The sequence below is a fragment of the Actinia tenebrosa genome, unplaced genomic scaffold (assembly GCF_029948245.1).
Source record: "Actinia tenebrosa isolate PJP-AT-01 unplaced genomic scaffold, QUT_ActTen_1.0 PGA_scaffold1__47_contigs__length_23844297, whole genome shotgun sequence".
Taxonomy (NCBI): domain Eukaryota; kingdom Metazoa; phylum Cnidaria; class Anthozoa; order Actiniaria; family Actiniidae; genus Actinia; species Actinia tenebrosa.
Window position 1 is genome coordinate 15,891,640 of NW_028292578.1, and position 15,000 is coordinate 15,906,639.

At 35.8% G+C, this 15,000-nt stretch overlaps 4 protein-coding genes across 4 annotated transcripts; 3 read left to right on the forward strand and 1 right to left on the reverse strand.

The window, feature by feature from the left end:
- Positions 1-36: 36 nt before the first annotated feature.
- Positions 37-4,086, forward strand: LOC116308079 (uncharacterized). The gene is made up of 3 exons (XM_031718439.2): positions 37-158; positions 267-2,611; positions 2,954-4,086. The coding sequence occupies exons 2-3, from the start codon at positions 277-279 to the stop codon at positions 3,781-3,783; spliced, it is 3,165 nt and encodes a 1,054-aa protein (XP_031574299.1). The 5' UTR covers positions 37-158; positions 267-276; the 3' UTR covers positions 3,784-4,086.
- Positions 4,087-4,184: 98 nt separating this feature from the next.
- LOC116308083 (mediator of RNA polymerase II transcription subunit 31-B) lies at positions 4,185-5,421 on the reverse strand. Its single transcript, XM_031718444.2, has 4 exons — positions 5,369-5,421; positions 5,194-5,274; positions 4,903-4,999; positions 4,185-4,520 (listed from the first exon to the last, which is right to left on the reverse strand). Exons 1-4 carry the CDS (start codon positions 5,415-5,417, stop codon positions 4,328-4,330), a joined length of 420 nt encoding a protein of 139 aa, XP_031574304.2. The 5' UTR covers positions 5,418-5,421; the 3' UTR covers positions 4,185-4,327.
- Positions 5,422-5,466: 45 nt separating this feature from the next.
- On the forward strand, positions 5,467-11,987 carry LOC116308082 (eukaryotic translation initiation factor 4H). The gene is made up of 10 exons (XM_031718443.1): positions 5,467-5,578; positions 5,645-5,783; positions 6,180-6,228; positions 6,828-6,892; positions 7,009-7,132; positions 7,445-7,474; positions 7,889-7,930; positions 8,847-8,960; positions 9,579-9,778; positions 10,815-11,987. The coding sequence occupies exons 1-9, from the start codon at positions 5,505-5,507 to the stop codon at positions 9,776-9,778; spliced, it is 837 nt and encodes a 278-aa protein (XP_031574303.1). The 5' UTR covers positions 5,467-5,504; the 3' UTR covers positions 10,815-11,987.
- A 642-nt stretch (positions 11,988-12,629) lies between these two features.
- LOC148909961 (protein kish-A-like) lies at positions 12,630-14,315 on the forward strand. Its single transcript, XM_089032169.1, has 4 exons — positions 12,630-12,724; positions 12,804-12,913; positions 13,180-13,214; positions 13,838-14,315. The coding sequence occupies exons 1-4, from the start codon at positions 12,722-12,724 to the stop codon at positions 13,906-13,908; spliced, it is 219 nt and encodes a 72-aa protein (XP_088888295.1). The 5' UTR covers positions 12,630-12,721; the 3' UTR covers positions 13,909-14,315.
- Positions 14,316-15,000: the final 685 nt, after the last annotated feature.

A 15,000-nucleotide genomic window follows, 5' to 3' on the forward strand; every position in this document is an offset into this window, starting at 1 on the left:
CTGTGGCGATGTTCGTAACCGGGCTTTTCGATTTTCAAAATGGCGGATGAAGGTGTATTCAACTGTTGCTTGAAGATTAGATCTTTATTAAGATGGGAAAAAACACCTTTGGTTGTTACTAATTGAAAATATTACTGTTTTTTTTACGTATTCATTGGGTAAGTCAGTTAATATTTATTATTCATTATTGGAGGTAAGAAAATTAAGCTCTATTTAAAATACTGCAAAGGTTTTCTTTGCTAAAGTTTTTTTTATTCGTTTTCTAGAGAAATAACCATGGAACTTAATCTCCAAGTTAACAAAATAGTTTTGGAATATTACACCAAGATGACACAAGAATATGATAATGGGGATATCAAACCACCTGACGTCATCCTTCCTCCAGTCCCTGATATACCTGAAGGCTGCACGAACCTCCCCTCCCCCCATCAATATTTACTGCCATCGGTCATCCTCTGGGATCCTTTACAGCAGCTTGATTGCTTCAAAGATGGAATAAAATGTCCATTTGAGGTCCATGGTGATGAGGAATATTTACTGGAGCCCAGGAAATCACGCAAAGGGGAGTTTTGGTGGCATGCTGGATTGCGGTCTTCACTTACTCCACGACAGCTCTGTAGCTCAAGCTGGCCTGCTGTTCTTTTGAGTAGGATGTATTTTTGTACGGGAAAGATAAATCACAGAAACTATATTGCACATGATCCAGAGATCTTGTCAAAGATCCCAGCGTCTGAGTCCCATAATATCCCCTTCATCTTACTCCACAGAACTGGCTTTACTAAGGAGCTTTCTGAAACAGTCTTGTCTCTAGTGATGTCAGGCATGGATTTAGAAAATGTGGAACAAGTGATTTATCAACAGCACATTACAAATTTCACCCATTGCAAGGCAAAGTATGAGGAAGATGCGAAACTGTGTCTTGCAAATGCCCAACTTCAAGAGATGTCAACTACATTTCCTGATTATAAACCTATTGGGGTTCCTTCGATGGAGATGATCCTAGCCTCCTTACTTGATAACTTCCAAGAAAGAAAAATTTATTACAATCAGAGGATGAGTGAGCTCTCAGGAAAGGTTTTATTAATGGGTCATTTTTATAAGGCAAGCCAGCAAATGGGTACCACAAGCACCAATGGGAATGGATGGGTCCCAAAGTATGATTACATTTATACTGTCATGAACGAACATGGCCAAGTGATTGCTTGGCAAGTAACTAAAGGGACAAACAGTGAAGATGTGTCGACCTTGATCAAGAATGTCCACCAACGTCTTACTAACCAAGGTGTGAACATTGACTTGATTCTAACACCAGATTGTTGCGAACAAAGAGATTGGTTGACTTCTGTCTTTGGGCCCAGAGTGTTAGTAAAAATGGACCCTTGCTTTGCCATCCAAAAACTAGAAAGAAGATTCAAGATAAGAAAAGGAGACCATGATCATGTGCAAACTTGTGTCCAAGACTTTCATCTTGTCTTCCAAAGAGGAACAGACTTGGGCTGCGAGCGCAAAGAAGATACACCATCATCAGGTGTAATAGCTGAGAAATTGGATTCCTTTATTTCTCAATGGAAGAATGTCAGGGGAGAAAGTAACGAGAGATTGCTGCATGATCCTGCCTTACGAGAACTGGAGTCATTAAAAAGCTGTGTCAGTAATGGTTGCTTGACTCACATTCCTCCACACTTAGGGGCAAAGTTTGTGAATGAATTGAGGAAGTATCTTTATCCTGTTCTCCACAGACGCTTCTTGAATGCAGACTTAACTATTCCAGTTCTTACTTCGTTATTTTACTGTTGGAATGAAAGGCATGGTGAAGCCTTTGAAGGAGAAGCTATTCCTATTTCTTCATACAAAGCTACTCTGGATGCCATTTCTTTCATTCCTACAGGTGAACAATTTGGTTGTGTTGAGAATGACCTTGGCCTTGACGAAGCTCAGGAAAATGAAAACTGTCAATCACCACTGACCCAACACCTGACATCAGTTCACTCAACCATGTTTCAAATTCTCTTTGCAACTGATCATGATTGCAGCAGCAATGCGGCCACACCTTTGACCGAGTCAAATGTGCACAACCTTGACATGGCTACTTTTAACAAAGTAACTGTGCAAATAGAAAACTACACCCATGTCTTACAAACTCTCAAGTCACTTTGCCCAGATAACTTTCCAGTCAATTTGTGGCATCATCATCTACTTCCATGTTGCACTTCACTATTCAGCAGATGCGACTGTCAACTTGAAGACAAGGCCACCCTTGACAACAAAATGAAGACAAATCTGGAATCATTTGGTGGGCGTTTGGTGAATGATGAGAGTGATTCTGATGGATTTTTTATTGCGTTGGCTTTGGGTATTAATGAAATGATAAATTCTTTGGAGAAGGAAAACCCAACAGAATTAGCTCAGCTAAAGGAAAATCTAACTTCGGTTGGTTACATTGTAGATGAATGCAGTGATGATTTAAACGATGCATGTGTTGCAGTCCTGCGCCAAATCATTTGTACAGAATGGCAGAAGAACAAGGCCAAATATGCTAAGCTTTTGACGTCACCTTTGCTTAATCTTGAAGTAGAAGCAGATGTATTCCAACACAAAGGATACTATCAAGGTTTGAACGACAATACACTTCCAAGGTTAAAAATAACAGCAGTGAACGTAAACGCCTGCCTTGCAGGCTAGTCTATTAGGCCAGTTCTCTTTACTGGTCATGTGATGTTGATCATCAATCCAATGTGGCTAGTTATCATGTCCATCAAATATTTAGCTGCCTTTATTTTTAGTATAGTTAATAAGGGAAATGCATTCCTTTCTATCAATATGTTGTTAGCTCTGAATTTTTTGTGCAATTTATGTTTCTTTTTACAAGTTTAAGTCAAATTTTAATTCAATTTCAAGGAGTTAAAATTCCAAGCAGTGTCATTATATTTTATGCTTTTCTTTTCTTTTGTAGCCGAGATGGCCAACATTTTGCCTATTGCTGCTATACAAGTATTCAAGATTCCTCTTGTTATCTTCACTTCCATGGATAAATTTCCTGTTCTGCCACTGGTGCCTGTAGACAAGCTAGTTACATCCAAGTGTCTTTACATGGCACATTCTGCAGCAGGCTTTGGTAGCTACTACCCAGTAACAGTCACCCTTTCCAAGAAATCCTCAGACAAGCCAAAACATGTCTGCCGTTGTGGCCTTGGCAACTCAAAGAATAAACAAGAGAGAAGCTTTTGTATCCATGTTCCAGGAAGGTACCTAACGAGGTGCGAGTGTTTCCGTAATGGGGTGGCATGTAACCATTTGTGTCGCTGTTTTAACTGCGCTAATCCACAAGGCACATCTAAGGAGAGCAGGGCTTTGCATGCCTGTCAGAAGACCAGACTACGTGGAAGACACAAGCTTCAACAAATTAGAAGGCATCCTTCTAGTTTAGAAGATAGTGACATGAAGACCTTGTGGAATGAACAGGAATGTCTTGCATTTCAGTTTATTGTCGATGCCTTGAAATTTTCAGACAATCATTCTTCCACAGAAGGCAACAACCCAGAAAGAATCCTAGAAGAGTACCAGAACCTACAACAATGCAGTGGTAACACCAAGTTCATGAAGGAAAAAACACTTGATGAAATCAAAGTACACTTGAAAATGTTTTCAAGAAACCTTGATACATTTCAAGCACTTCACATGAAACAAAGTGAAGAAAACTGGGGTAATGTGCAAGTCAGTTCTGTAGATGTTGAAATGTCTGGTGGAAACCAACTAGTTGTAATAGTGGAAAGTTCAGAGTAATTCAAAAGGATGGGAGAAAATTGGGGATTATTTTAGTAGCTCAGTGGCAAAACACCAGTTTTCATTCGATGCATACTGGTGTTTTTGAAGACCACAGACTCATTTGCACAGGCTTAGTCTATTTATAGGTAAGCTATTCACAGATACCATTAAAAGTCTATGGGATTTCAAGACATTGGTATTGTTCAAGCTGCACCTTCTTTATTTTACCGTTGACTTTTGCAAGTGATGTGCTCCAATTACTAGCCTGTGCAGATGAGTCTTAAGTCACAGTGGTATTTATTGAATGAGAAAAGGAACTATTGCACTAGTTTAAAATCTCAGTTCTTCTTGGGAAAAAAGACAGTGATAAATATTTAATACCGTTATTGACAAAAGAAGAGACTTGAGCTCCAAATAACTATTTTGCCACCATATTATATATTTTGATACTCTGTCATGTGTTTATAATTGTGTGTATTTTGTCTAATTTTTTGTGGATATTTTGTACATATTATTTACACATTCTGTACAATATATTAAACAAAAAGCCCTTTGGCCAGATTTATCTTGAAGAATCATCTTGACCTTGTTTTTGAGCTTGCTGTGATGGGTTGATTCGCATTCTCTTTCTTGAGTAATACTGCCAGTGAAGTATTTGTTGTTCGTCAATGAATTTAGCACAAGGTGGATTGACTAGTTCTCTTCTGAAGTGCTCATACTGTAGCAGTTCTAAGAAGTGGAGACACTGTGGGTACCTGACAGAAAATTTTTTATTAATCTATAATATTTATTAATCTATAATAACATTAATGAGATTTAACAATGGTTTCATAGAGTTGTTCTTCTCTCACTAAGCTCCAATTTAAATTTAGAAGTTGATTTTTGCACAGGGAACCCAAAGAAAACCCTTAAAGCACAGGTGAGAATCAGCAAGCAACTCTGATCAAACTACATTAAATAACCCCATGAATTTTCATACATTTACTATAAGTATATGTAGAGTAAGCTTTTATAAGTACTCAAATCCCTGACACAGGGGCGCATGTTTCCTCTAAAATCCACGACCCCTTGCCTGGCTACCCCCCTCCCCCTCCCCCCATCTCACACAGGACTTCCATTGATAGGTGCATAACTTACTTCAGATACTTTGCATATTCTGGTCTTTTCCAGTAGAGAAGATACTTAAGGTAGTTTATGAATGACTTTTCTTTTAGGTATCCTCTCTGAGCTAGAACTGAAAATAAGTACATTAAAGATAAGACATTTAGTGAAAACCAATGTCATCACCTTAAACTCTTTGCCTAGGAAGCCTCAACAACACGTTCTGAGACTTCATTAATATTTCATACACAATATAAGACATAACAGCGAGTAAAAACAATTAAATTCTTATAAGTACGGTAAAATAAATATGTCCGAATTTCTTACAATTCAAATAGTAAGGATTTCCGAGACACTGAACAAATTCCAATTCCACTTGAAATCTCGTTCTGGCTGAGTCTTCTGATCCTAAAATAAACACACACATATATTGTTAATATCACTATTATTCCATATGAGCCGTTATTCAGGCTTTAACTCGAAGAGAAGACAGTCTTTTTACCGTCATTCTGTTCTGCTTGATTGTAGCCCATTGAACTTTCGGACGCCATTTTGAATTCAAGCGATCGACCGCTGGAACTTTGGTCGTGGGCGATACCAAGTGAGTATTATGGGATGTCTTCTCGACTCTTTCCAAAATGGCGGAAGAGTTTGGACCACGTTACGGGAACAGAGGAGGTGGATTTTTCGATCAATTCGGAGGAGAAAACCGGTGAGACCAATTGAAATGCTTAGTTCCATTACCTTGAAATCTCATATCTGAATTCTGGTTTTATAGTGACCGAGGAGGCGGTAGAAATCGCGGTGGTCGTGGATCTGCACCGTTCCCAACAGAACCCCCTTTCACGGCCTTTGTAGGGAATCTTCCACCAAATACTATCCAAGGAGATCTCGATCAGATTTTTGAAGGATTAAAGGTTTGTTATAGGAAATATCATTTAGCGAGGTGCTTTGTGGTTCGTTCAACTGTTGTTGTGTATAAGTAATTCATTGTTTCTGAGGTACACTTGCATGTACGCGTGTTTCTGTCCTCTCTGTCCCATACATTTTAACTTTATGAAAAATCACTGTTTCTCTTTGGCTTGATTCTGCACGTCTGTTGCACCTTTTTACTTGTACAATCTTCTTAATATCTTCATCATAAGTAGTTTTTTGGCTGTAATGTTTTAGAATTTTATTACCAAACATTTTTACAAATTAATGAATGCACGTGCATGTGAGAGAAATATAAAAATGGTGCTTGCTGCTCATTATCAACAAACATATTAACTAACCAAAGCAAAATTTTCATCCTGGATTTTTGTTTTTATTAGATCCGCAGTATTCGATTGGTGAGAGACAAAGAAAGTGATAAATTTAAAGGTAAATAAACCTTGAAAAAATCCAATTATTAGAGGTAACTTAATCTTAATTTATCTTAATTTTAATTAAAGATCTTGAAAAATCTTTGAGAAAAATCAAGAACTTGGTTTATAATAGTTTTAAACTTCCAAGTTGTAAAATACTATTTTTTTGGTCATTTTAAGGATCGCACACAAACCATTTTTGCCATGCCATTAACAGCGATTCTCAATCACAAATGTGAAATCGTACAATCTGACATTATGATGAAGTAGGTTTTGGTGGACGTCAGTCAATGCATTTCCATGACATTCCATATGGCACTTGCCCTTAAAAGCTTTGTGCTTGCTGATAGTGCTGGGAAACACTCTGATTGGCGTCCACCAAAACCCTATTATGTCTCTAAAAAATTTTTTCCTGATTTTGCACATGTGATTGAAAAGCACTGTAAAATACAACCAATCAGAATTGTTATATAGTATTTATTCAATCCAAATCCTGTAATATATTGGCAGTATTCCACTGTTTTTTTCCATCAGACATTTTGAGCCTAGTTAATGGTGTAGGGTAAAAATGGGGTAAAAATGGGTATAATTATTCATATTTTTATATTTTGTTAGGATTTTGTTATGTTGAGTTTGATGATGCAGATTCCCTACAAGAAGCCTTGACATTTGATGGCTGTGTGAGTAAAAGTAGATTTATTTCAGGGAAACTTTATACTGGAACAAAATAAAATAGCTAAATATTTTTGCATTTTTTTTGAATTCTATTTTCTTCTTATTTTTATCATATTCACAGTTCTTAGGTGGATCTGAAAGGTCCCTGAGAGTTAATATTGCTGAACAAAAAAGAGACAACAGAGATAGAGGACGAGGAGGAGGGCGTGGTGGGCACAGAGGAGGCTATGGCGGACACGACAGAGGTAAATAGTAGAATAATAACTCCCTTTACTCTTTCGAATTGAGTTATTTCTCATGTAAAAGGATCATATTACTCCTCTATTGGTTTAATATTTTCTGTTAATAATAAAGCAATTCCTTATGGTCAAAAATTGGGAAGAGAAAACGAATAAGGGAAGGAATCCCCACACCCTATAATGAGCTGCATTTGATGCTATTTTTAGAATCATTAATTTGATTGTTTGTTTTTCTGCACACCCCTAATGCGCATGCTCCACACTATTTGCTCATGTTTTATTGTGTTTATTTATTTATTGTTTAAATATATTTGCTAGGCTTTGAAGACAGAGGTGGAAGATATGGAGGTAATATTAATGAATTTTATTTAGATAAAGTAGCATATATAAGATGTGACTTGTGGCTTGCTAGTTTCAATAGGTATTTTGCATTATGTCATCATTTAATACCCCTGCTTTCTTTGTTATTCAAATATCTATTTCCTCAGTATAATATTATGAGAAAATGCTGCTAATTAACTGAACAAAAGAACCAAAATGCAGCTTGGGATTCATGCATAGGAAATGATAGTAATTGATATTTTGATCTTATTTATTATCCTCACCAAAATGTCTGAATAAATTCAGATAATCAGAGACAACCCATTCAGACAACCCACTTTCCATTATATATTTCAAAAATTTGTTTTAAGATTTTAAAACACGTCAGTACTTTATTTGAAATGAATGTCATACTGAGGAGCATTGTGTCCTAATTTTCAGGATTCGATGATAGAGGAGGGCGACGTGGAGGACATGGAGGAGGTATATGGAAAATAAAAAATTATTGGATGATGTGGACAATAAACAATATCATTATTGGTCAATTGAGCTGGGCATGACGTAAAAAAATTGTTTAATGTATGATTAACAATTATTCACCAAAGGTGAAGTGAATATTGATGAATATTTACCAAGATGAAGTTGAGCGGGTAAATATTTATGATATTCACTGAGCCTAAGGTGAATAATATTGTTTTAGTTTATTTTTGAACTTGTATGCTAGAGAAAAAGATGAAATTCAGTATTAAGAAATGTCTTAGTATTACTTTCTCATTGGCAAACTTTGGAAAACCTCATATCCACCGCTCAAAGAGGGATTTTGTCTCATAATAACTAGTCAATTGACCAATCACAGTGCTTGAAACTCTATATTTCATATAAACTCAATATTCAAGTCTCAAATGTTATGCTCATAAATAATTAGAGAATAATATTGCAAACCAGATTCACAAATATTAGGGGGGCAAAATAGTAATCAGGACCAGGAACTTTGTAAATTGAGGAATAGACCTTCACTGCACTATATAAATTTGCTATCTCAGAAAGGGTCTACAAAAACTGATATGTTATTTGAATCATCTTCAATCATCTTGAAGTTGCTTAAGAAATTGCCAAATAGTCCCCTTCACAGTTCCCTGCGCCATCTTGAAAGGTAGCCATGCCTTTGCATCAAAGCAAGACGAACAGTGAGCTTTCAATGATAATGACATTTTTTTGACACCTAGTACAATTATTCATGTGCCTCTTCCATTACAAGCTCACTGTTCGTCTTGCTTCAATGCAAAGGCACAGAGACCTTTCAAGATGGTGCAGGTAACTGCAAAGGGGACTATTGGGTGTATTATTAGAACTAGCCATAGATAAATGAATACTAACAAAGTTTTGCATCGTACTAAAGGATTTGGTGACTGGTCTGATGGAGGAAGGGGAGGGCCTCCACGAGATAGAGGCATGAGGGGAGGTGGACCCCACAATCAAGAAAATTTTGAAGAATTCAAAGAGCCATCACCTGGTATGCTACCATCTCTAGCTCCTGTATTTATTTATTTTTAACAACTTTGCTTGCAAAAAAAGGATAAAAGATGACAAGAAAATGCAAAAATGGTGTTGACAGGGAGGAACTAATACATCCTCATATGAAGTCAACCTCCCACTAAGTCAGGCTATAAAATTAAGGAAGATAACTTTTTTTAAAACTGGGGCAAAGAATGTTACCAAGATCATAGTCAATAAATTGCTTGGTTTTTACTGGATGTCATTTCCTGTCTCATGAGGAATGTCTATCAGTTGAATCATGAGTTTTCAATAGAATTTTTTCTGGTTGACAGCACATGGTGTTTGACCATCATTTGGAGGAGATAATGAGATTCAAAAACTTTTATCAGTTGATTGAAACCCAGCAATAGTCTACCTCATTCCTTCTTGTGCAGTGTTGTCCCATTTTATACCAGGTGTCATTCTCTAAAATATTATTTCTTTGTTTAATCGTTGCGTATATAAGGCACATGATAGATACAACTCAAGCAGCGAATTTTATTTTCTGTAATGAGAAAACATTGCACCTGTTAACATAGCACGTAATATTGATCCTACTTCCCATTTGTTTTCTTTTCATTTTTTCTCATTACAGAGGATTTAGCAAGAAGACCAAAGCTGAAACTCAAACCTCGTACAGTCAAGAAAGAGGAGGTGGATGAAGTTGCAATGTCAACTGAAAGATTAAAAATATTTGGAGGAGGGAAGCCTAGGGTTGAGCAGGCTGTTGAAAAAAAGGAAGACGCAAATCCAGAAACCAATCCAGAAACTGGTGAAGAAAAGCCTTCTGGCTAGGTAAATGTATCCTGTTTATATATATATCCTATAAACTCAGTATGGAATATGAAATGGCAGTAACATTACCATGGTGACAGGGCTTAAAATAAGGGCCGATCAGTCACCAAGCATGATCACAGGCCAAATTAGTTTTAAATTTGGTCATGACTCATTTCTGGCTTAACGGTTCTGGTCAAAATGACAGTCAAGGAAAGATTTTGCCAGACAAGTCCAAGTTCTGGCCGGACATTGTCTGATCTCCGGCCATTAATTTAAGCCCTTTTCAAATAGTTAATGGAAATTGTAAGACCTTTTCAGCTTGGGTATAATGTTTCTCTTGAGAATACGATTAAACACAAAAAAACTACTCAATTTGTGAAGGTAACTAGTATTACACAGAGTCATTTTCATCTAGGCTCTTTCTAGATCCAATAGAATTTAGAAGTCGATTTTTGTGGAGGGAGGAAAACGAGAGAACCTAGAAAAAAACCTCGAAGCACAGGAGAGAACCAACAAACGACTGTACTCAAATAGAACGATTCTGAGAATTGAACCTGGGTCACATTGGTGAGAGGTGAGGTCTCTCACCACTACGACACCAATGTTTCCCATGAATGTTTCCCTTTGTCCTTAATTATGAGGCTTATCCACATTGGATAGCAAAGAGAATTATCAATGGAATTATCTAACATCAAAAAAATCAATTATCAAAAGACATTCAGTCTCATTCTTACCAATACGCTTAATGCCACCACTGCGTCTTGGAAATAAAAACTATTTAAAAAGATAGTTATTGGTACCACCATCAGAAAGAGCAACCAGAAATGTGTTTTTGGAAAGTTTCATTGCTATAAGTGTCCCTAACATTTTAAAAATATTTTCGTAACTTCATTAGGATTTAATGTTTTTACTTCAAACATTCTAACTTTGTTGATAACACTAATCTATAATTTTAAAACATGAATTTTAAAAATTAATAAATGATAATGAAGTTTCAGTCATAATTGCATTCAGCATAATCATTACCCTCTGATTTCCTCTTTTCTTTTCACAGATTTGAAGCTCAAATTAACTTTGGAAAAAGCTGTCTCCATATATTTTATGCTATGAAAGTTCTGATGATATTAGCTCAAGGCCACGATGGGCATTTCGAAGTATTTGCAATAAAATCGAAAAACCACACAATAAACTATGGTCCACAGAAGTATCCATTAAAAATGTCTTGTCTTTAGGCTTTCAGAGCTACAAATACAAGATACAGGATTTGTCTTGTCACTTGTATGTATGCTAGCTTTCTGGATTTTATATAATCCATTTTGAATACTACATGTATGTCAATAAGTCTAGGCTCTGTCCTTGAAACATTTCTTTATTATTTTGAATGTGTGCAGCCTGTATTTATACTCTGAATTAAACTCTACAGGTTTGCATTCATAAAGAATTATTTTAGTATTTTTATGGTTGTGCTATTGTTTAGATATTTATGACTATTATTGTTCAATATGTATTGCAGAAAGGGAGCTGGGCTGAAGAGGATTTGGGCTTCCCCACCTTTTGTTAATATTTACTAAATTTTCAAGTCTCAGTTCCAACTTTTAGTCTGCTTTGTTTTGAAATGGACTACATCGACAATACAGTGGCCATCTTTCCATGGGGCAAAACAAAGCCAAGATGACAGAAAATATATAGTTTCATGTGTTTGTCTTTCTTTATGGGTAAAGATGATCCATGAGCCATGCTAATCCATCTTTTGTCATAATCTCCAGTGGTGAGCTGATAATATCAATCAATGTCATTACCGTAATAGATTCATTTGTCTATAATGCTCCATAATGCCTTGCAATCCAAAATGACCACTATATTGTCAAAGTAGTCCATTTTAACCCTCCCCCAACATTCAAAGGTATTCCATGGTTCTCCAAAATTTTGCTAATATTGTTTACAGCATTTGACATCTGTCAATCACTTTGAGACTCCAAGAAACCTTTATACAGCATAATAGAAATTTAATTTTCCTTGTATTTTTCTTGAGCCTTATTTATGACTGCTTGTGACAACCAAAACTGTCTTTAGTGACTGGGCAACAAGGTCATGGAGTTTCAATGGTAATCGTCATAAATATACACATCTAGCACATAGAAGTAGTATAAATATATTTTCAAGGGCAGTATAAGTTAATGTTTTTTTAAACTATTGGTTCTAATAAAGCTGTTTTGTTTTAAGCATACCAAGTGTTTCACTTTTTGAGGGCTTGAAACAAACAAAAAATATTAGTAGTAATAGTAATATGCACAATCTATCTTTTTGATACAGAGCACAAATTTTAAAAAATTGTCATTTAAAATTATTGCAATTTGAGGTTGAATGCTATAAAATAAAATACTGTATCAGTTGTTGAATAGTTTGTAGCTTGTGGTGAGAGAGGTGCACTTGCTTGGTCTCATCAATATTTTTATTCCCTTGCACCACCTTGATTTGATATTGTTTTTGTGTGTGTGTGTGTGTGTGTTTTTTTATTGTCGTTGTTTTGCTTTACCCTAAATATTATTCCAACTTAATTTGTGAGTTAACCAAGCTTTAAAGCCAAACTTAAATCAACCCAGAGGTTGGTGTCATTGGCATCATTGTTCAATGAAATGGAAGATATTATAATTAAATGGCAGATATAGTATATAGAGCGAAAATAATGTGAAATGCAGGAGCTTTCCACTGATCCCCACCTCCTTCCTTATCCAACAACAACAATATCCATTTTCTCCTTGCCTGAATTTCTAAACTCCAAAGAGGGGTTATTGGGTTGCCTCTAAGTTAGTTTTACCGTGAGCGCAATACAAAAGCCTAGTAACTAGTTGACGTGTTCAACGGTCAGCGGTATCTTGTCTAACAGCAAGAATTTTATTCCATCTTTATTTTACGAACACACATAAAAACACTTCAAAAATACCTTTGTTCGTAATCAAAATGGTAAGTATCGTTATTCCTACCCGAAGGAATGAATGTTCTACTAGTATGATTGATTTTCTCCCCTTTTTTGTTGTTTAAGTCAGCAATATTTAACTTTGAAAGTCTGCTGACGGTCTTCCTGCTGTTGATCTGTACGTGTGCTTATGTTCGATCCATCTACCCATCTTTACTGGATAAGAATAAAACTGGGTGAGTAGATCGCAAGATTACAATAATCCAACTGGCATACATGAAGTAGAAAGAGAGTTGATGATCAAAAAATACAATTGTCTTTAGAAAGAATTTTTTAATGCATTTGGGACAATGTAATTATTGTTCTAAGGAAATGAGGTCTTAAATTACAAAATTAAATCACTTATGTTCTATTGTTTTAAGGTAACATTATTATAATATTTATTCTCTTCAATCAGTATGGTTTTTCATTAACAATTAATTTTTTTTTTGTATATTTTTAGACTTTTGGGCATATTTTGGAAAGCTGCTAGAATAGGTAAAGAATCCAAAGGAAGATATTGCATTTGAATTTGATTTTTATACAACTATAAAGGGAATCGAGGATGGTGTTGCAGTAGTGTAGTTACCTCATACTTGTGGGGTGTTCTTTGGGTTGAGGGGTTTCCCCTAAGCTCTCTGGTTTTTCTCCCTCTACAAAACCAATCATATGAATTCCAATTTGATCTGTGAGTTAACCTTGCCCTGACTTAGATCAGCCCAGCGGTTGTTTCAGGTTGACAATCTGTGAGTTAACCTTGTCCTAACTTAGATCTGCCTGGAGGTTGTTTTGGGGTTCAATTTGTCAGTTAGCCTTGCCCTAACTTAGATCAGTCCGGAGGTTGCTTCAGGGTTCAATCTGTGAGTTAGCGATGCCCTGACTTAGTTCAGGCTAGAGTTTGAAAGAAAACCTTCAAGGCTTCTTTATAACTAATCATTACATCACAGTGTCCAATCATACCCTACTAGCAGAGGTCTTTTTCTTCCCTCCATTTTGGTTGTATCAGCCTGCCCTGCGAAGGGGAAGAAAAAACAACCTCTGCTGGCAGGGTAGACCAATCATACCATTAAAGAAAGTCACATATATTTTACATGGCTATTTTCTTCTTCTTTGAATTCTAGGAGAAAGAAAGAGTCCCTATGTTGCATTATGTTGTCTAGCTATGGCAGGAAGTATTCTTTTCTGGCACTAAATGACAGTAACTTCATAGAAGAAATATATGATATAATTACATACAGTGTTTGTGATGGTGACCAAGAAGGAATTAAATCCTGGAGGTGTGGATGAGAAACAGCTCTTGGGGACAATGGCTATAATATTTTTAAAATAACTGGTCTGAACTCAAAGGGATTATCAAAAATGAGGATATGCTGACAGGAAACTCGATAAAGAAAAATTTTGCATCATGACTGTAACCAATAATTTTAATTGGATAAGCAGTGGTCTTACATCCTGTTGCAGGGCCATTCTGTTGATGTATATACATCTATGTGGCAGTTTCTAAGGTTTTAGTTTATGAACTGATCATTGAGGAAAAAACTGGATCAATTATGTGACTGTTTTACTAGTAAGGGACATTAAATAGATGCCATCTTGGAAGTATATTTTCTAAAACCTTTCCACAATGCACTGCAATGCTATCTTGTCCAATTTGTTTTTCTTCAGCCTCAAAATAGCTCATAATCATCATATCAATATAAACTTATTTCAAAAGACTTTGTCATCACCAATGGTGATAGGCAATTGCTCATTCCAAGATCCAAGAAATGACTTGCGTTTCTCATAATCATTCTTGTAAACAACACAGAGGTTAGTCTTGAGATATCCAGTGTTGTTTCTAGCCAACAAAACCATCGTAGACCTCAATTGTTCAAGTTTAACTGCATGCCCATAATTCCTTTTCATCGTAGAATGACCTATCGCTTTTGGCGATGACAACATTTTTTTGAAATAGGTGTATACTATTAAAATGGGAAACTTGTGTAATACTTTTTTAACTTAATAAGTATATATTATGAATACTTTCTATGGCACAAAGCCTACTCATGTATTTAACCTGTTTCTCTATCAACGAATTAATGTAGCTTATATATTAACATTTAGAAATCAGAAAATAAATTTATAAATACAGATTTTAAATACTATACTTTCGTCTTGGTTTATCTGGATTCACACAAAAAAATTAAAAGATCATGAAACTTGCTACAGACACTACCAGAACCTACTAAAAGACACACAGTAAGTTATGATTGAAGTTTATTAGCTATTTACGCTGAAATTCCAC

Bases quoted from the DNA above. Each gene is read 5' to 3' on its own strand.
- LOC116308079 (XM_031718439.2), top strand. From the start codon at position 277: ATGGAACTTAATCTCCAAGTTAACAAAATAGTTTTGGAATATTACACC. The intron at 2,612-2,953 runs GTTTGAACGACA...TTTCTTTTGTAG, and splicing joins ACACAAAGGATACTATCAAG to CCGAGATGGCCAACATTTTG.
- LOC116308083 (XM_031718444.2), bottom strand. From the start codon at position 5,417: ATGGCGTCCGAAAGTTCAATGGGCTACAATCAAGCAGAACAGAATGAC. The intron at 5,275-5,368 runs GTAAAAAGACTG...TGTTTATTTTAG, and splicing joins TCAAGCAGAACAGAATGACG to GATCAGAAGACTCAGCCAGA. The intron at 4,521-4,902 runs GTAAGTTATGCA...ATTTTCTGTCAG, and splicing joins GAATATGCAAAGTATCTGAA to GTACCCACAGTGTCTCCACT.
- LOC116308082 (XM_031718443.1), top strand. From the start codon at position 5,505: ATGGCGGAAGAGTTTGGACCACGTTACGGGAACAGAGGAGGTGGATTT. The intron at 6,229-6,827 runs GTAAATAAACCT...ATATTTTGTTAG, and splicing joins AGAAAGTGATAAATTTAAAG to GATTTTGTTATGTTGAGTTT. The intron at 6,893-7,008 runs GTGAGTAAAAGT...TCATATTCACAG, and splicing joins CCTTGACATTTGATGGCTGT to TTCTTAGGTGGATCTGAAAG.
- LOC148909961 (XM_089032169.1), top strand. The intron at 12,914-13,179 runs GTGAGTAGATCG...GTATATTTTTAG, and splicing joins CTGGATAAGAATAAAACTGG to ACTTTTGGGCATATTTTGGA. The intron at 13,215-13,837 runs GTAAAGAATCCA...TTTGAATTCTAG, and splicing joins TTGGAAAGCTGCTAGAATAG to GAGAAAGAAAGAGTCCCTAT.